Source organism: Eucalyptus grandis, chromosome 5, assembly GCF_016545825.1.
Source record: "Eucalyptus grandis isolate ANBG69807.140 chromosome 5, ASM1654582v1, whole genome shotgun sequence".
Taxonomy (NCBI): Eukaryota; Viridiplantae; Streptophyta; class Magnoliopsida; order Myrtales; family Myrtaceae; genus Eucalyptus; species Eucalyptus grandis.
In genome coordinates, this window is record NC_052616.1 from 5,861,139 (window position 1) to 5,881,745 (window position 20,607).

Consider the following 20,607-nt stretch of genomic DNA (forward strand, 5'->3'; position numbering starts at 1 on the left):
TCATGCATCGGCTGATGATCGCCCATAGGCTACCTGTGACCTGCGAGTACCACTACCCCCTAAAGAGCTTTAGGAGCATTTTTGTCACCAGCAGAAGGAGACATTCACCATGTTTGAGTAGGCACCACTCCTCTAAAAAATTGTAGAAATTGAATTTTTATGAGATTTTTTGCAAAGATGCTTAGAAAAATGTGATCTAAATTATGGAAAAGTCAGAAAAAAATTTTGACAACCGGATTTTTTTTTTTGGTATTTAAAAAATTGAGAAAATTCGGAAAATTAGAAAAAAATAGTTGAGACGTGGGAAAAGAAAGGCAACCTCTACATCACAATCTCACATTTAAAGCTCTATCTTTCTTAATTTCTTCTTAAAAAAGGTGGGAGTGTTGTCGTTTCATCGATTCTTCGCTTTTCCAAGTAGCTCCTTCTGTCCCGTGGTGTTGCTAGACTACTTTGACCAAAGAGGTCGTCTTGGTACACAGCACTTGCTCTTTCCGATCCACGATCTGAACCGGTCTTCGCCGCTTATCTGCATAACTTTTCTGACGACTCTGAGCAGTCTTAAATCTCTCTCGGATAACTGCAACAATAACTACTGATTGTTGAACTAACTCTAGGCCAATGATCTTCCGCTCACTGACTTCATCCCAACAAACTAGAGTTCTGCATGCTCTGCCATACAACGCTTCAAACGGTGCCATCCGAATACTCTGCTGACGACTGCTATAGTAGGTGAACTCAACTAGATGAAGTTGTTCCTCCCAGCTTTCTTTGAAGTCTAACACGCAAGCTTGTAGCACATCCTTGAGGGTTTGAATCGTCCTCTCAGACTGGCCATCCATCTATGGATGATAGGCCTTGCTGTACTGCAGCTTCGTTCCCAATGTAGTCTGTAAACTTTTCCAGAAAGCTGCCGTGAACTTCGGGTCTTGATCTGACGTAATTGTCACTGGCACTCCATGAAGACGAACTATCTGTCGCACGTACAATTCAGCATATCTATCCAATGCAAAGTCCTTTCATACGTCGATGTCCTCCATCTTCGGTTCATCAATCGACATATCCACTAAGATTACCAAATAACCTTGGCAACCCACATCCGATAACCGGGTTGCCTCAATTAATGAAATCAAAGTAATCGAGGGTCCTTCTCGTTTTCCAACAAACTCAAAACTTCCACACACTCATGTTTAGTTTTGGGTAATCCAACTTTCATCTGTAAGCCCAACCATTCTAGCCTTTTTGACATGTGGGCAAGCTCTAATGGTGGCTAATGAGCCACCGCGACCATCGCGAAGCTTGAAAGGCCATCAAGATATTTTTCAGGAAACATATAATTAACTTGATGATATACTTTAGTACTCCATGATTTGACTGACTAGATGAACAGCATGGTATTTTGAAAGAAATCCAGAATTAGGCCCCAAAAGAACCGATCTTTACCCATGTAGCCCCTGTTTTCAATTTTAGGGAGGCAAACACTTTCCACACGCAAAATGATCATCGCGCAATTTCCTATTGAACGTCAGCATCATTAGCTTTTCTCTCTTTTATTTGACTATAGATCCAAAGACTTGCTGAGGAAACCAACCAAGCAGAAATTATCAAGAGACAGGCTCTTGATGCAAAGGCCATCTATTATTTATATTATGCCTTCTCTCCTGCTAAATATAACAGAATTTCTTCATGTGAAACAACTAAAGAAGTCTGGGATAGACTTCACGTCACCTATGAAGGAACATATCATGTAAAAGAGTCAAAAATAAATATCTTACTTGGCCAATATAAATCCTTCAAAATGAAGCCTGGAAAGTCTATTGGAGATGATATGCTTTGAGTGTAAGAAGAAGGGACACATCAAGCCTAACTATCCCTTGCTGAAAAAGAAGAAAGGTAAGTATGAAAAATACAATAAAGCTCTAAAAGCATAAACCTGGAGTGACATAAAATGTGAGGAAAGTGAAGAGGAGTTTGCAAATATCTGTCTGATGGCTCACTCAAAATCAGACTCAAAATTAGAGTCAGACTCAAACACAAACTCAGAGTCTGATAAAGAATTCGAGGTAAGTCATTTAGAAACTCCTGTTAAAGTTCTAAGTATATAGATGAACTTTGCTTGAACCTCAAATCTTCTCTTAAAAGGATCTTCGAATTAAAAAAAGGAAAATTCAAAACTTAGGCAACAAGACAATTCTTGGAGAGAAAAGTTTAAGAGTCTGAAAAATAATTTTGATGATTTGAAAGAAAATACCGATTCCCTTTTAAAAGAAAATGAATGTTTGAAAAATGAGATTTCAAATATTTCTACAAAGTTCTCCAAAGGATCACAAACTTTAGAGAAAATTCTTTCAGCTCATATACCCCATTATAACAAATCCGGTTTGGGTCTAAGTGAAGAAATTACTCTTTTGATCGATTTTCCTAAAGTCAATGAGAGACGTAGACAAAGACCTCTAAAATTTGCTTACAAAAATCATTTTCAAAAAGTTTTTGTAAAATCTATCGGTCGGAGTGCTATTAAATGTTCTAAGTGTGATAGCTCAGAACATTTTGAGAATGAATGTCCTAAAATTTGGAGACATGTTAAGAAAGATTAGGCAAATACTGTTTTTAAAACTAACCCATCATGACCCAACAAAATTTGAGTACCAAAGAAAGTTTGAGATTTCTTTTTTATTGTGGGTTATTGTTAAGAGGAAAAGCAAATGGTACTTGGACAGTGTCTATTCTAGACATACAACTGGAGATTCAAGCAGTTTCATAAAACTGAAAAAACAAAGAGGAGGAAATGTTTTGTTTGGTAGAAACAGCAAATGAAAAATTATTAGACATGGAATAGTGAGGATTGGAAGTTTGATCATCAACAATGTTTCCTCCTTGTCCCATGCATTCCTCGAAAGGAATATCCTTTGCCTCTTGTCCCATGCATTCTCGAGAGGACGCGAAATGAAAAGAGGCCACAGCCACCCTTGCCCCCACCTTCTCTATGCTAAGACAAGAGAAAGAGATGCGTTGGTCCTCGGATTTAATGATACCCGATCGTCATATTCATAACCATCGCTTTACTGTTAACTGGACGGTTATGCTTTTCCCAATTCTTGGTCCCCATCTCGTGCGGCTCCCTTTTCATCCTTACTTTTCTCATCCTCCCCATTTTTTTCCCTCGTGAGTCGTGACGGCGACGTTTTCCATTTCTCGTACATCCATATGTACATCTACTTTTTAGTACATATGGAGCATGACATGATTGACCGGGGCAAATCTTACACGCCCCTACTTAAGTCCTATCCGTTTCCACCGTTGAATAATAACACGATTTCCCTCCACCAATGCTTCACGTCTCGATTGCTGGTGCACTGTGCAATGTGAGGTAGAAAAGGTAATACAAGAATGCATGGGACCAGGAGGAGACATTCACGTGCATATTGCAACAAGAATGATGCTTTATGTGTGGAGAACGTGGAATTGAATGATAGATTTTGTCCTTTAACAAGAGATAGGACCGCTGGCCTCCTATTTCTCGCTTAGGGTCAAACTCTACTATTCAATTTCGAATCTTCTACGCATCAAACACGATTTGACTGATCTGTAGCATTACCAAATAATGTTTACCAAAGTAGTCCGTGCACAGATTGCCAAGAATGATGCTTTGATGTGTGGCCGACGTGGACTTGAAAAATAGAGTTAGTCCTTTAACAAGAGATAGGACCATTGGCCTCCTTAATTTAGGAGCAGTTTTTCCATGAAGATTTTTTTCCGTGAATGTAGACCTCCTTACTCAAGCCATTGAAAGGTGGATCGCTAGTATTTGCATGAGGACATGCAAAATGGAAATAACGTTTATTGTCCTGCTTCTTACCATTTCGATGATTATATATGGTATTGGTAGAACTCTTTCCGCTAAATTGCAAGAATAATTTCTACAGGAATGACGTGAGTCCACAAGTGAATCCAAGATCGTGGCAGAGCCAATCAAGCTCCACCATTGTTGATATTAAAAAAAGACCAATTTTTTTATATAATCAACAAGCAACAAACTTAGTCAATAATAACAGAGTTTGATGAACAGCAAAAGTCATAAGAACAATGGCCAATTGGAAGAACATCAATGACTCGGCAAGGAAGTTATTGACATCAAACATCAGTTATTGATGAAAACCTTCACTGAGGATGAAATCATCGGCATTGACATGTAACTAACATGTAGCAATATTTTCAGATATGCAACTTATTTAGGTAAGCATTATTAGGATATAGGTAATGTTGAGTCGTTGTGCTTAGTGCCTCTATTTTAGGATCTTTGTAATGTAATTTCTGATATAGCTAGTATAAGTACCTAGAGGGGGGTGAATAGGTATATAAAGGATTTTTCTCGATAATTGCACAATACTAGACAGTTGATAGATTTGAGACAAACGATAATCAAAATAAGACTGAGAGAAGAGAAAATTGAACACGCGGTTTATAGTGATTTGGCTTATGTCAAGCCTATGTCCACTCTTTTGCACTGACAGCCTATTGGCTGGATTCCACTATGAACAAAGAGATGTTACAGTGTTGTTCTCCCTTGCTTTCACGGTGTAGATGATCTACCACACTCGCTCAAGGTATTACTAAGTATGAACACTCTTTGTGAGTACAATTTTGCTCAAAATGTATCGACTGATAATCAAGGTGCTTCAGACTCTGAAATTTCTCTATCGATCATACACTAAAGTAACTAGAACGTCTTCCTTTTATACTCATTTATGCCATCATACCCGTTGGCACTTACCAAAGGAATTCTTCCAATCTACCCGTTGGACGGAATCAATTAAGAAGATCATTCGAGCTATTAAAGGAACCTGACGATAGCCCATCAATCTGTTCGCCCATACAATCGGGATCTTGGTTTCCAAGAATAGAACCTTCCAAGAATATTTCGTCGATCATCGGATCTTCAAACGATCTTGATTACGAATAAAAGAATCCGTTATATTTATCCAGCCAAGAGATCTTCTCCAGAGGATAGGACTAAATCCTCAACCAAATACTTCGGCTCTGGATTGTCTTCGTCACTAGATTAGAAAAACTGTCAATGAGAATAGTCTCGAGTCTTGAGTCTTGAGTCTTGAGTCTGGTGATCTGAAAGTCTTCAGACTCAAAATAGAAGATATGTACTTATCCAGACTAGACTGATAGAAACGTTTTGTCAGCTTCAAAATATTCTGGAAAGATTTCTCCAACAATTTCTTGTAACTGTAGATAGGAATAGGAAGTTATTTGTTTCGAAATCAATAACCATTTGTAACCATTGATGGTAGATTTAAATAGCCACATCATACTTTTTTTAAACCTATCCACTCAATCATAGAACTTATCATTCTTTGCAAACTTAGGCCTTGTTTGGTAACCATCCAAACAGGGTCAAATTCTGATTCTTTGTTCCTGGAATCAGTTTGGGCCTAGAATCGCGTTTGGTAAAATTTTTGTTCTCGGGAACAGATTGGGAATAGAATCAAGAACAAAAAAAAAGTCGATTCTTGTTTCGGAAACGAATTTGAGAATCAAAATCAAGAACCCTCCTTCTTCCCTTTGGCCATCTCGCGACCGCTGTCCACCACCACCCGCCACCGTCCGCCATCCGTCGCCGCTGTCTGCCGCCGCCGCCGGCCGCCGGTCCGGCGAGCTCGCGGAGGCTCGCCAGACCAGGGCGAGGTCCGGCGAGCTCGTCGGAGGCTTGCCTAGCCACCGGCGAGGCTCGGCCTCCCAAATCGGCGAGGCCGAGCCTCGCCGAGGCCGGGCGGGGCTGGGCAAGCCTCGCGACGCCCGGCCCCGAGGCTTGCCTAGCCCCACCGGTGGCCGGGCAAGACTCGCTGGCCACCGGCGAGGCTCGCCCGGCCCACCGGTGGCACAGCGGGCCTCACCCGGCCCGACGAGGCCGGCGACCACCGGCGGGGCTAGGCGAGCCTCGCCCAAGCGCCGGCGAGGCTCGGCCGACGAGGGCCGGCCTCGCCGAGGACCGACGACGCTCCGGTGGTCGCCGGCTCTCGTCGGCGGTCGTCGGTCCGGCGACCGGCCACAAGACGGCCATAAGAAAGAAGAAGAAGATGAGAAAAAGGAAAAAAAGAAAAGGAAAAAGAAAAGGAATAAATGAAAAAAGAAAAGTAAAAAAGTAAAAAAAATTATTTAAAAATTAAAAAAATTGATTTGGAACAGAATTAATGAGCACGGTACCAAACGTAATTCTATTCTAGAATCAGAAATTTTGGACGAGTTACCAAACGGCTTAAAATGCTTAGAATCGGTTCAGGAACGAGAATAAAAAAGAATCAGTTCTGATCAGAATCTACTTCCGGGAACAGAATCGTTACCAAACACGCCCTTACCCGTTTTTTAAATTGTGGTGATTACCTCTAGTCTTTGTACCTTTAAATTTCTCGTCATTTACTTTCTTGTCCAAACTCAACAAATCCATTTATATTTGAATGGTACTTCATCATTGATTCATTTCTAATGAAACATCTTTTTGGATATTTTGAAAGGTAATTTGTCGTTGATTCAATTCGAGCAAAACAACCGCCATCCGAGTAGGCAATTTAAATTTTAAGTCAAAAACGCGTACTTTATGATTATACTCAGCTCACTACAAAGAGATAATCATCGGACCGCATGTATGAACAGAGCCCAATGTGATTAATGTTGTCTCAAAACTAGTCCAACTAAAAAGGCGGTTATGAACACAATTTGCCTATTGGGATAATGACACAAATGGTCTTGAACATTGGCTCAATGTGTAATAGAGGTCTTGAAATTTTAATTTATTCAATGTGATTCATGAATTCTAACTCAATGTGCAATATTGTGCTTGAACTTTTAATTTACTCAATGTGACCCTAAACTTTTTTGTGTATATTCAATTTAGTTCATGAACTATATGAAAATGTTTAATATTATCATTTCATTAATTCAAGTTCAAGGACAACATTGAATATTTTTATATAACTTAGGGACTAAATTGAATATGTATTGAAACTCTAGGAATCATATTGAACTGTGTAAAAGTTCATGAACCATATTGCACATTAGGCTAAAGTTTTAGAACCACATGGAATAAATTAAAAGTTCAGAAACACATTACACATTGGAACAAAGTTTATGGACCATTTGTGTCAGTTTCCCCCTATAAATGGTCATCAAGTAGTGATGTTCTACAATGCAAAGAGCCACTCCTTCGTCTTCATCTTGTGTATTGGCCTGATATCCACCAACGAAGCATACAAAAAAAAGGGAGATATGGCGGCTCCAGTTTCAGCAATTCCGTCTTCTTCTCCGAACAAAGGATCAAGCCGCGTGGTTGAGCGCCGCTGGGCAGATTATCATCCAAGCATATGGGGCGATTACTTCCTCGCATATGCTTCTCCCACCAACTCCGTGGTTAGCAGTTTCTCATATGGTCATGTGAATGAGCGAATAAATGTACGTGCATCATGCTTGCTTTTATTGAAAGTAGCGTATATAACACATGCAGGAGTTAAAGTACGTTGGAAGAGTGGAGGAACAGATTGAGGGATTGCAAGGAGAGGTGAAGAAGATGCTGACTGATGTCGTGAATAAGCCCTCACAAGTGCTGCACTTGATCGATCAAATCCAACGCTTGGGAATTTTCTACCATTTCAAACGTGAAATAGACGAGCAATTAGAACAAATCCATAAAAGTTACTCTCGACTTGTGTACAGAGATTTTAAGGGCGATCACCTTCACATGATCGCTCTTATCTTTCGATTACTACGACAACAAGGTTATAATGTTTCATCAGGTATGTTTCAAATTTAGTTAACCAATCCAATAAGATACCCAAAGAAATCCTTCTTTCGAAAATTAATGCCACAAAGTTTACTGCTGCTAAGTCAAATTTTAGGAGAAACAAGACTAGGCACGTCATCTTTCTAATTTGTAATAGACTGCATCTTTTTTCCCCACATTGGTTTTGGTCGCACAGAGGTTTTTAACAAATTCAAGGATGGCGAAGGGAACTTTAGAGAATCGCTGATCACCGATGTACAAGGACTTCTAAGTCTATATGAAGCTTGCCATTTAAGGTGCCACAGTGATTCTATTTTGGAAGAAGCACTTCTTTTTGCTATTACTCACCTTGAATCGCTCAATGAAAGCAAAGTAAGCACTAGTCTTGCGAAACAAGTGAAGCATGCCCTAAGGCAGCCACTTCACAAGGGGTTGCCAAGGCTTGAGGCAAGGCATTATGTTCCACTCTACCAAGAGGAGCCTTCACATGACCAAGTCTTGCTTGCCTTGGCTAAATTAGATTTCAACTTACTGCAAGAGCAACACCAGAAGGAACTCGGCAATATTACAAGGTTAATCAACTTCATGTGACAACATAATTTAGAATTAGCTTCCAGACCAAAGGTTTACTCTTCTAATTTCAATTTACCCTTCTAAAGAGTGTTTTTGAAAGTCTTTTGCAAGAGAAGAAAAAGGAGTTTAAACTATATGAATTGGTCAAGCAAAAGTACTTTCGATTTCACTCCTATCTGTTCAATCATAGGTGGTGGAAGGATATAGATGTTGCGACGAAGTTCCCATTTGCTAGAGACAGGATTGTGGAGTTGTTCTTCTGGATCTCAGGAGCATATTTTGAGCCGGAGTTTGCCGTGGCCAGAGATATACTCACCAAAGTGATTGCTCTAACATCCATTCTCGATGATATGTACGACATCTACGGCACGTTGGAAGAACTTGTAATCCTCACGAAGCAATTGAGAAGTCGTAATCCATTCTTTTTCTCAAACTTCTGAATTTGATTGATTTCATAAAGAGCCGTGTGTGTCATGTTTTGGGGACTCAAATATAGGTGGGATGTTGATGCCATGGATGGACTACCAAAGTATATGCAAGCTTGGTACAAGGTGCTTCTCGATGTCTATGATGCAGTAGGGAATGAAGTGGCCACGAAGGAAAGATCGTACCGCCTCACCTATGCGAAAGAAGCCGTAAGCATCATGGATAAACTTTGCATGCAACGAACACAATTCTTAAATAGATACCCTAACATTCTTGTTTATATGTAATTCTCAGATGAAGAAGCAAGCGAGAGTGTACTTTCACGAAGCCAAATGGTTCCATACCAACTACACACCAACGCTAGAGGAGTACATGCCCCTTGCATTATTAACAACTGACTATGAAATGTTAGCAATCATGTCGCTTGTGGGAATGGGCGATGTGGTCACGAAACATGCTTTTGAATGGTTGCTTGGCGACTGCAAGATCTTGAAGGCTTCACAAATCATCTGTCGGCTCATGGATGGCATTGCCTCTCACCAGGTTTGATAAAAAAAAGTTATCATCCTCTAATAATCTAATAAGATCAGATCGACCACCCCTTAGTCGAAGATAATGTCGATATAATAACACCCTGTCGTTCAACGTGCAGTTTGAGCAAAAGAGGGGACACGTAGCATCTTCAGTGGAGTTGTTCATGAAAGAACACGGCGTTTCGGAGCAGGAAACCGAAAAGGAATTGCGCAAACGAGTGGTTGATGCATGGAAGGACATTAATGAGGCGTTTCTTCGTCCGACCGCAGTTCCAATGCCAATTCTAATGCGAATTCTCAATCTCTCACGAGTGATTCATGTGTTGTATAGCGATGGAGATAACTACACCCATTCTGGAGCCTTGCTCAAAGATCACGTGACATCTCTCTTCATTAGCCCCTTACCAGTGTCACATCTCTCAAGAGGAGCACAAGAAGGAACTCGGCAAGATTATGGGTAACGTCTCTTAAAGATAGTGTGACGTATCTTCTCATTACGTAAAGATTTGAAATCAGATTGATGGCATGCATTTCTTTCGTCCAGCGGCAAATGAAGACGCCATGAGATAGAAGCAAGAGAAAGGAAAACAAGCGATGGAGCGGTTGTGAACAATATGGGAATTGTTAGTTTATCAAGATCTTCAACAAAGAGGAAAATCGACCAGAAGTAGTTGTTCCAAGAGTTGGAAATTCCGATGCTTTAGTAGTTTGTGTTTATATTGTACTCCTGAATATAGGATCAAGAGATGGAGCTTGTTTATTTTCTAATAGTGCTTAAGATGTGGCAATGATACTGTTAAGATCACAAGCATTCTGAGGAAGAGCTTTTTGTGTGGGTGTGATTTTATCGAGAAATGATGTAACGTGTAATGCTTCTCTAATGATCATTATGGCAAGGCCATGTCCACAATAACAAGGCAAGCTTCTTTAGAGGCATGACATGAATATTCTTTCCACCTATTCGGCAGATCTGTCAGTGGAAAATTGGTATCGTCCATGTAAAAACCAAAAAGTGAAAATTTACATCATTTCTTCAATACCTTTCCAATTGTTTTTGCTTTCCAATTTGGCCTTTTCGAGACCTCAATTTGATGTCCACACCGACAACATTTGAACATAATCATATTCACATATAATTTACATAAAGCATTGGCATAAGAAAATAGCATTGTAACTATGTAAACGACAAGTCGATTCTCTGAAAAGTCTAGGACACTGACTCGAGAAACAATGCAACAATGGTTCTGCAACTCATCCAAATAAACTGTAGACGATCAGCTCAGAGAAGATGGCATGCTCTGTGTGATGTCCCAGTGTTGGACTATTAACTTCTCACGTCCATGGTGGGGAGCTTCGCGGAATGAGTGAATGAGAAATGCATTGGACTACGAATCCTTTTTATGCCTGCCTCGTCCTCAGCCTAATTGAGTGTCTTAATGGGAGTTCGTTGTGCCTTTTGGGAGTTGAAGGTGCGGTTAGATCATTCCATTCTGCCGAGTTCTTAATTTGTCAGCAAAACTCAATTCAGCCTTTGTTCAACTTGGAAAGAATCCAAAGTTTTACCGGCATGCTCTCTGAATTAGCTAAACATCATTAGGATCTGGGTCCTATGTGTTTTTTCTCTTCTAGTCGACTTAGATCTTGAAATATAATCATAATTTGAAATAGTATTAATCGATGTTCCTTTTGCTTTCTCACTAATTTGGTGTTTTGCGAGTCGGGTGTAAGGATTCGACTATTACGCTGGCTTCCTTGAGCGGGAATTCCAATTCCTCCTTGGGAACAACAACCACTATCATCACTCAGATTCAAAGCTCAAGCTCTGGAGATGAGTTGTTACAGATCCAGAGGAAAAGAAGAGTATGGAGCCGAACAAGGAGTCGGCTAGGCGGTCGGGGATGCAGAAGCAAAGGCGCTTGGGCGAGCTTATGGCCGAAGTGGGTCGACAGAGGAAGGACAACAACCAGATCATCACGAGCATCACTCACCACTTTCTGGGCCCTAGAGGCTTAGAACTCGATCCTGAGAGCTTGCGCACTCTTGAGCTAAGCTAGAGACTACAGTCCCTCAAGGACATTCTATTTTTCTTAAAGAAGAAGATGAATTGGAGAGTTTTCGGGAGGAAGAAGGGAGAAGAGGATGGAGAGAGAAAATAAAAAAAGAAATAAAAAAAAGGGCATTTAGACGAAATGCCCTTGATCATGGTTTGGAAATTGACATGTTAAATGCACATGCTTGCCAAGCTTTTGTTTGAGATTAAATTGATTATTTTAGGCTTTTATATGAAATAAAGTCTACTCGAGGCACTCTTTTGAAAAAATTAGCTCACTTTAGATCATTATTTGAAAATTTCCCTTCTTTTTTCTTTCTTTTGGGGTGAAGATCTTATGAGAGGATTAATCTGCATCCACGCAGTATATTTTGTATCATTGACTTTTGGACAAAAATGCCCTTGATTATGGTTTGAAATTGGCATGTAAAATGCACATGCTTGTCAGGGCTTTATTATTAAGTTGATTATTTCAAACTCTTAATTAAAACAAAATTAACTTCGAACCCTCTTGTGAGAAAATGAACTCACTTAAAGCCTTTATTCAGAATTTTTCTTATGGTATTTTTGTTTCCTTTTAGGCCAAGATTTTACGAGTTGATCACTCCGCATCCATGATTTATATCTCGGATCATTGACTTCGGCTCCACTACAAATGTCCAAGTCCGCGGTGGTGCAGTTATCTCTTCAATAAAGAAACCAACTAGTTCGGACTTTTGATTAGAGACAATATCCGTGTCTCCTAAAACCAAAAGTTGTTTTCATTGAGCTTCAATGTAACAAAGTTTGCACATTGATATTCGAAGAAAATGGAAATTACAGGTTTAAAGAATGAGATGGCATGGTTATATTGATTTTCCTTTTTAATAAGAAAAGGTCAATGTGCCCTTTCGTGGCTCTGATACCATAAAAATAAAGAAGGATCGAATGGACCACACTAATTTTATTGATACTTACAGTAATATCTTAAATGAGAATATTGTTACCTATAATCATGGTGGAAAGTAAACATAAAGATAGTAATTTATCTAAATGAAAATTGAATAAAAACAAAATCAAGGGAAAATCTTTAAATGATTAGTTCAAGGATCCTCTCCTTGATAAATTATCTTCCTGTTGATTTGTAGAAGATTTCCTGTTATAACCATGCTTATATTTTGCTATTTGATTTGTTGCTTCAGTAGTAATCACCCCAAACGCTCGGATGAAAATCCGTTCGTTGGTGTTCCTTTGTTGGGAAAAGAAGATGAAATTTCTTAAACCTCGACTGGCCTATTTTCCCTACTTTTCGTGTTTCATTTTTCGATAATAGACCAATACACAAATCGTCGATCTACGAGTGGCCCTTTGCGTTGCAAAGCATCACACTACTTGATGGGCATCTATAGAAAATATGTTCATAACCAACATGTTACTGAGACTAATTTTGAGATCAAATCAATAACATTTCAATGAATAACACCCTAGTGAGATTATTTCATATGAAAAGGAAATATACTCCTTAAGGTATCTTTGATCTTATCCATCCCATCCTTGATATGACTTATATTTAAATACAGCTATTTTCTTTTGGGAAAAAAATTAATGCTTATGAATCGACAAATTTTGTGTCTTCCATAACTAGTGTTAAGGTCCCTTTTTCAGGAAACTTGTATTGTTATCCTTTTGTGACAAGCTGAGTCTAATCATAAAGCATACGAAGTGTGTGGTTTTTGACTTCCAATTTGAGTGGCTAACTCAGTTAGTGGTGGAGCTCGATTGGCTTGACCACGATCTTGGATTCATTCGTCGAGTCACGTCGTTCCTGTTTTTACCTCTAGACACTATTCTTGCTGTATTCGAAGGTGGTTGGAACCAGGTGCTTCTTTTTCTTGCAATTTAGTGAAAAGATCTCCATCTGGACCATAAATAATCATCGAAATAGTAAGAAGCAGGGGAATCATCGTGATCTACATTTTACAAGTCATCATTTAAACTAGCAATCATCGTGTAAGGATGTCTACTTCTTAAAACGTGATAAGATTTCGCACCACCATCACCTTTACCAACATTATTGGAAAATATTTTATTGGCACCGACATTCTTGGACAAAATCTTATTCACATCTTATGGTGCATGAATAGGATTTTGTCCATGAATGTTGGTAAAAGTGACGGGACTCCTTATTTTAGGGGCATGTCTTCCACGAAATATTTTGTCCATGGATGTATTCAGCAAAAGTGACGGTGTGAAAGCTCCTTACATGATGATCGCTAGTCAACATTACGACATGCAAAATGAAATAACGTTTGTATTCCTACTTCTAACTATTTCGATAATTATTCATGGTTCGGGTGGAACTCTTTCCGCTTGACTGCAAGGATAGTGTCTATAAGAACCTTGTGACTCAACAAATGTTTTCTAAGATCACAGCAGAGTCAATCGAGCTCCACCACTACTCACACCTGTCACGACTTACCCATTGGGGGGAGGGAATAAGTTTAAGGGTATCGCTTAAATGACGGATCTAAGACCCATGATTAGGCGTGGACTCTCCTAAGCTCATACCCCGCATGATATTGGGATATTCTTAAAAATTTTGCAAAAATGAATCGCTACTAGCCTATTGGAGCTGGTTAAACCAAGTGAGGCATGGAAGGAGACTTAGTTACACTAATGGACCAATTAGTGTCCTTTTAGTACCTAATTTTGTTCATTTTAAGATAAATGATTTTTGTCAGTCAGTTTGGATTGATTATATACCTATCCACTAACATGCGAAGTAATCATGCAGATACGCAATCATTAAAATAACAATCATAACTACCAAGATCCTAATTACAGTAAAATTAAACATGTGCAAGTAAACATAATTAGATATACAAATTAAACATACGATATCATCAAAATACGAGCAAATTAACGCCTAATTACACTAAGAAGACAATATATGGCAATTCTTAACCAAAACCCATCATTTTTGGATTTTTTTTATTTTTTAATTTAAAAAATATATAATAAAATAATAATTTATCGGGCCGGACCAGGTCAGGTTCGGTCTGACCGGACCGGGTTCGGCCTGGTCGGCGCAAGCCGGGTCCGGTCTGACCGGACCTGGATTCGGCCCGGTCAGGGCGGGTCGGGTCTAATTGGTTTAGGCCCGACCAGCCCTGATTGGGCCCAAATGAAGGGCCCAAACGGAAACAAAGGCCAAGTGAGCCGATCCGTGATCCGGCCCAACTCGGCCTGCCCTCTGGTTCGCGACCACTCGGTCTAGGCACGGTGGCGGGCAGCTCCGGGAGGGGTGCTCCGGCGATGGCACGACGATGCCTCCTCAGCTAGGCAGGCGAGGGTGACCCTTGATCTTTGAGGTCGGTCTTTCGGCGGCGGCGGCAAGGGTCGCCTTGGGGTGAACTCCGGCGATGAGATGTGTGCGGACTAGTTCAGCCTCGAGCTCCCTCGTCTCCGGTGACGCCGCTTCCAGTAACCCAACCTAATCGACGTAGAAAGGATAGGGGTGCGAGGCAGAGAGAGAGAGAGGTGCGAGAGGGCTCTAAACGAAGAAAACAGGGGCGATTCTCCAAGCGGGCATTTTGTCGAACGATTGGCGGGCGACGTGGGAAACAGAAGCATCGAGCTCGGCGAGGGCCGAGCGCGTGTCTAGGGTCTAACGAAGCAAGCCAGGACAACGGAGGATACAGCAAGGGGGGCGGGTGGCCGGAGCTCGCCCGAACTGGTCGGGATGAGCTCCGGCCAGCTCGGTCTTATGGATGCATGGGAGGTGTTCGACGAAATGCCTACCTGCGTTTCGATGAGAATGGCGGCGGTCGGTGGCTCACCAGCGGCGGCGGGGCATCCCTGGGAGTCTTCAGCTCCTTGGCTGACCTCCACGAACTTCTCTCCTCGCCGGTTCTCCTCTGTTTCGCTCTCGCTTCTCTCCGGTTTCCTCTCGGCTCCCCCCGTTCCTCTTCGTTTCTGTTCTCTCCTTCTCTGTGTTGCTGGGCTCCGAGGACTACAGCGGTGGTCGGCAGCTCACCGGCGGCAGATGGACGTTCCGGTGGCTCCTCGGCTCCCTCTCGGTTCTCTCTCTGTCTCTCTCTCTTGGTCCTTCTCTCTGTGTTCTGTCCTCTCCCTGGTGCTTGTGTTCTCCAAGCTCTTCAAGGCCCACGGTAGGCGTGCCCGGCTCCTGCCTTGCCAGCTTGTCGACCGGCCTGCTCCCCGACCCACGGATCACGCCGGACCCCGATCCTCCTGCTCTCTCTGTCACTGTGCTGCTGCCACTCCCCTGCCTCTGCAGGTCTGCGCGCGAAGACCACCAGGGGGAGGAAAACAGCTGGGCGCGGGCCGGGCCGAGGGGAGGAAGGGCCTGGGCCGCCCGTGGGCCGCGCCTAGGCCCGCACGAGGAAAGGAGAAAGAGAGGCGGGCCGGGCTGAGGTCGGATCCGGCCCAACCTAGTCTCTCTCGTTTTCGTTTTTTTATTTAATTAATTAATTAGTTAATTTTTAATTAATAATATTTTTTATAAAATAATTAACTTTTTTATATATTTGAAAACACAAATTAGGTGCCAACAACACCAATAAAATGACCAACTTTTGAGTATAATCTACAAGTGACAAACTTAGTTGATAATAGCAAAGTTTGGTAAACAATAGAAGTCATTGATAAAAAGAACAATTGACAACTTGAAGAATATTGACAACTCGCCAAGAAAGTTATTGACAGCAAACATCAATTATCAACATCGACGTGTCCTTGTTGAGTGACGATATTTTCATATAGGTAATTGTTGAGTGGTTATGCTTAGTGCCCTTATTTTGGGAATTTTGTAACTTTTTATGAACAAGATTGCTGTAACTTCTTGTTACCGCAAATAGTATTAGGATGTTATTACTTTTGAATTTAATAACCCTTTCAAATCATCCATTGTAGGCTTTAATTATTCTCTGTAAAGCTCTTCAATTAATCACAGAATTCAACTTTTTTGCAATTTTATCTTTATCTTTTTTTTCTGCTAGCCGACATTGCCTCCAATCTTCATGGTTTTAAATTTCTTGCCATTTATTTTCCTACCCAAAATCAAAATAGCGTCCTTCGCAACCATAGTCGATTCACACATAGATTCATCTATATTCGAGAGTTACTTGATTATGATCCAATTCGGGTGAGACATCTTTTTGGAAAAATTGAAAGGTATTTCGTCACCGATTCAATTCTAGCAAAACAACCACCAACCGAATAGGCAACTCTAATGGTAAGTCGAAAACAATATACTTCGTACACTTTATGATTAGAGTCAGCTTGCCACAAAGAGATATTCATCGCGCTGCATAAATGAACAGGTGCAAATTTTCTAAAAGAGGACTATTGGTTCTAGTTTGGAAGAAATATACAATTTATTGATCCCTAAGCAACATACTTTCCAACGTGATGAACAAGATCATTTATATTATAAGGAGAATATCTTCTTTTATTATGAAAAAATCTCATTTGCGTAACATTCATCCAAATGTGATAGGTTTTGTCTCAAAACTAGTCCAACTAGCAAGATGGTTATGAACACAATTGTCTATAAATACCCATCAAGTGGTGATCTTCTGCAATGCAAACAGCCGCTCCTTGGTCTTCAACTCAAGAACGAAACATACAGAAAAAAAGGAAATATGTCGGTTTCAGTTTCGACAATTCCATCTCCTTCTCCGAACAAAGGAACAAGCCGTGCGGTTGAACACCAGTGGGCGGATTTTCATCCAAGCGTATGGGGCGATTACTTCCTCGTATATGCTTCTCCCACCAACTCCATGGTTAGCATTTTCTCATATGGTCATGTGAATGAGCGTATAAATATACGTGTATCATGCTTGTTTTTATTGAAAGTAGCGTATAACATATATGCAGGAGTTCAAGTATCTTGGAATAGTGGAGGATCAGATTGAGGGATTGAAAGGAGAGGTGAGGAAGACGGTGACTGATGTGGTGGCTAAACCCTCACAAATGCTGCTCTTGATTGATCAAATCTGACGCTTGGGAATTTTCTACCATTTCAAACATGACATAGATTAACAAATAGAACAAATCCATAAAAATTACTCTCGACTTCTACATGGAGTTTTTAAGGGCAACGATCTTCACATGATTGCTCTTACGTTTCGATTGCTGCGACAGTAAGGTTACCATGTTTCATCAGATATGTTTTAGATTAACCTTACCGATTTAATAAGATACCTAAAGAAATCCTTTTTGGGAAAATTTCCCGCGAAGTTTACTATTGGTGAGTCAAACTTTAGGTGAAACAAGACAAGGCATATCGTCTTTCTAATTTATAATAAACTACATTTTTTTCTCCCATGTTGATTTTGGTCACACAGAGGTTTTTGACAAATTTAACGCCGGTGAAGGGAACTTTTAAGAATCACTCATTACCGATGTGCATGGCCTGCTAAGTCTATATGAAGCTTGGCATTTAAGGTGCCATGGCGATGCTATTATGGAAGAAGCGCTTCCTTTTGCTATAACTCACCTTGAATCGATTGATGAAAGCAAAGTAAGCATTAGTCTTGCAAAACAAGTGCAGCATGCCCTAAAGCAACCACTTCACAATGGGCTGCTGAGGCTCAAGGCGAGGAATTATAATCCACTCTATCAAGAAGAGCCTTCACATGACAAAGTCTTGCTCACCTTGACTAAACTAGATTCCAACTTATTGCAAGAGCAACTTAGAAGGAACTTGGCAAGATTACAAGATTAATCAAGTTATGTTTTAACAAAGCCTAAACTACCAAAGGTTTACTCGTCTAATTTTAAATGGCATTTTTGAAAGTCTTTTACAAGAGAAGAAAAAGGAGTTTAAACTATGTGATTTCGTCGAGCTAAAGTAGTTTCAATGTTGCTCCTATTTGTCCAATCATAGGTGGTGGAAGGATATAGGCATTGCAAGGAAGTTCTTGTTCGCTAGAGAGAGGATTGTGGAATTGTTCTTCTAGATCTCGGGAGTATATTTTGAGCTGGAGTTTCCCATGGCCAGAGATATACTAATCAAAGTGACAGCCCTACTTTCCATTCTCAACGATATCTACAATGTCTATGGCACGTTGGAAGAACTAGTAATCTTCACCGAAGCAATCAAGAAGTCTATAATCCACATTCTCTTTCTCAAACTTTTGAATTTGATCGATTTCATAACGAGTCAAATGTGTCATTTTTTTTTTGTGACTTGAATTTAGGTGGGATGTTGATGCCATTGATGGCCTACCAAAGTATATGCAAGCTTGGTACAAGGTGCTTCTCAATGTCTTTGATGCAATAGGGAATGAAATGGCCATGAAGGAAAGATCATACCGCCTCATCTATTGCAAAAGAATCCGTAAGAAGCATTGTTACGCTTTGCATGCATTGAAGAGGATTTTTACATAGAAAACCTAACTCATTTGTCTATATTTGATTTCTCAGATGAAGAAGCAAGCGAAAGTGTACTTATACAAAACCAAATGGTTCTATAGCAACTAGACACCAACGCTGGAGGAGTACAAGCCCCTAGCACTGTCAACATCTAGCTATGAATTGTTAGTGATCACATCACTTGTGGGAATGGGCGATGTGGTCACAAAACATGTCTTTGAATGGTTGCTTGCTGACTACAAGATTTTGAAGGCTTCGCAAATCATAAGTCTGTAAGACATAAAAATTAATATGCGGAAGCCAGGATCAATTGAAAACAAACCTCCAGCCATTGTTCTTGTTCGCGTTCGTCAGAAAAGCCTGAAATCAAGAAGGTAATAGGCGCACTCTACTAACCAAATTTCCTCACGTACTGATGGTGTATTCTAAATGTGAGGATTTTGTGTTAGACCTTGATCACCCGTCAGAAATGAACGTACGTCCCTATTTATACATCGTCTCCCATCAAGACGGACGGTTGTCACGAAAGGGTACGAAGCGTGGAAAAATGTATGTCGAACAGTCGCAACCTTTAAGAGAAAATGCGGGTCTAAAATGTGGGATCACAAAAAAATAAATAACATTCTCCCACTTGATCCCATCATTTTCATCATACGAATTGTCCAACTAATTCCACGAAAACTTTATGCTTAAAGAAAAGAAACAAAACACATGAATCATGGCGACATGTCCTCTAAGAGTGAGTAATATCTTCCATGTATCACAATGCATCTTATTGCTTTAATGTCAGCCTATATGTGACAACATATCTTAATGAATAAACCTCATGTTTATTCCAGAACCAAGGATAAATGTTATTCTCATAAACAACAAAATGTGTACACAAAAATTGAGAATCAACATTACAACTGAATAAGAGTTCCATACAACAAAAATCGTTCATATGTCGACAAATCACATAATGGGACCTATTCCCATACTAGTTACATGATCCTTATACTTCATTGGTGGCATGCCTTTAGTTAAAGGATCAGCTATCATCAATTCAGTGCTAACGTGTTCAATGACCACTTTATTCTCCTTAACACGTTCCCTTATGGCTAAATACTTAATGTCAATATGCTTACTTCGACTGCCACTTTTGGCATTTTTAGCCATAAAAACTGCAGCTGAATTGTCACAATATATTCTTAACGGCCTAGAAATAGAATCAACAATTCTAAGCCCAGCAATGAAACTCTTCAACCATACACCATGCGAGGTAGCCTCAAAACAAGAAACGAACTCAGCCTCCATAGTGGAAGTAGCAGTCAAAGTCTGCTTGGCACTTCTCCATGACACGGCTCCGCCAGCTAACATGAAAATATATCCAGATGTTGATTTTCGTGAATCAATGCAACCCGCGAAGTCCGCATCCGAATAACCGATCACTTCCAGGTTGTCAGTCCGTCTATACATAAGCATATAGTCTTTGGTACCTTGAAGGTATCTCAACACTTTCTTTGCAGCTCTCCAGTGGTCTAAACCTGGATTACTCTGATATCTTCCCAACATTCCAACAGCAAAAGCGATGTCAGGTCGAGTGCAAACCTGAGCATACATCAAGCTTCCAACAGCAGAAGCATATGGAATGTTGCACATTTGTTCCCTTTCTAGATCGTTCTTCGGGCATTGGTTCAAATTGAACTGTCACCCTTCACAATGGGTGCTATACTTGGTGAACAATCTTTCATCCGAAATCTCTCTAGGACCTTATTGATATAGGTTTCTTGAGATAGTCCTAAAATTCCTCGAGATCTATCTCTATGGATCTTAATGCCAATGACATAAGATGCCTCACCCATATCCTTCATGTCAAAACT

The 20,607-nt window shown here is 40.4% G+C and overlaps 1 protein-coding gene across 1 annotated transcript; it reads left to right on the plus strand.

The window, feature by feature from the left end:
* The first annotated feature begins 7,212 nt into the window (after positions 1-7,212).
* LOC104443676 ((-)-germacrene D synthase) lies at positions 7,213-10,231 on the plus strand. The gene is made up of 8 exons (XM_039312602.1): positions 7,213-7,416; positions 7,511-7,799; positions 7,983-8,358; positions 8,550-8,756; positions 8,820-8,994; positions 9,080-9,328; positions 9,438-9,775; positions 9,835-10,231. Exons 1-8 carry the CDS (start codon positions 7,276-7,278, stop codon positions 9,881-9,883), a joined length of 1,824 nt encoding a protein of 607 aa, XP_039168536.1. The 5' UTR covers positions 7,213-7,275; the 3' UTR covers positions 9,884-10,231.
* Positions 10,232-20,607: the final 10,376 nt, after the last annotated feature.

Excerpts from the sequence above, each read along its gene's own strand:
- LOC104443676 (XM_039312602.1), top strand. The coding sequence starts at position 7,276 with ATGGCGGCTCCAGTTTCAGCAATTCCGTCTTCTTCTCCGAACAAAGGA. Across the intron at positions 7,800-7,982 it reads AGGTTATAATGTTTCATCAG|AGGTTTTTAACAAATTCAAG; the intron begins GTATGTTTCAAA and ends TTGGTCGCACAG. Across the intron at positions 8,359-8,549 it reads GAACTCGGCAATATTACAAG|GTGGTGGAAGGATATAGATG; the intron begins GTTAATCAACTT and ends GTTCAATCATAG.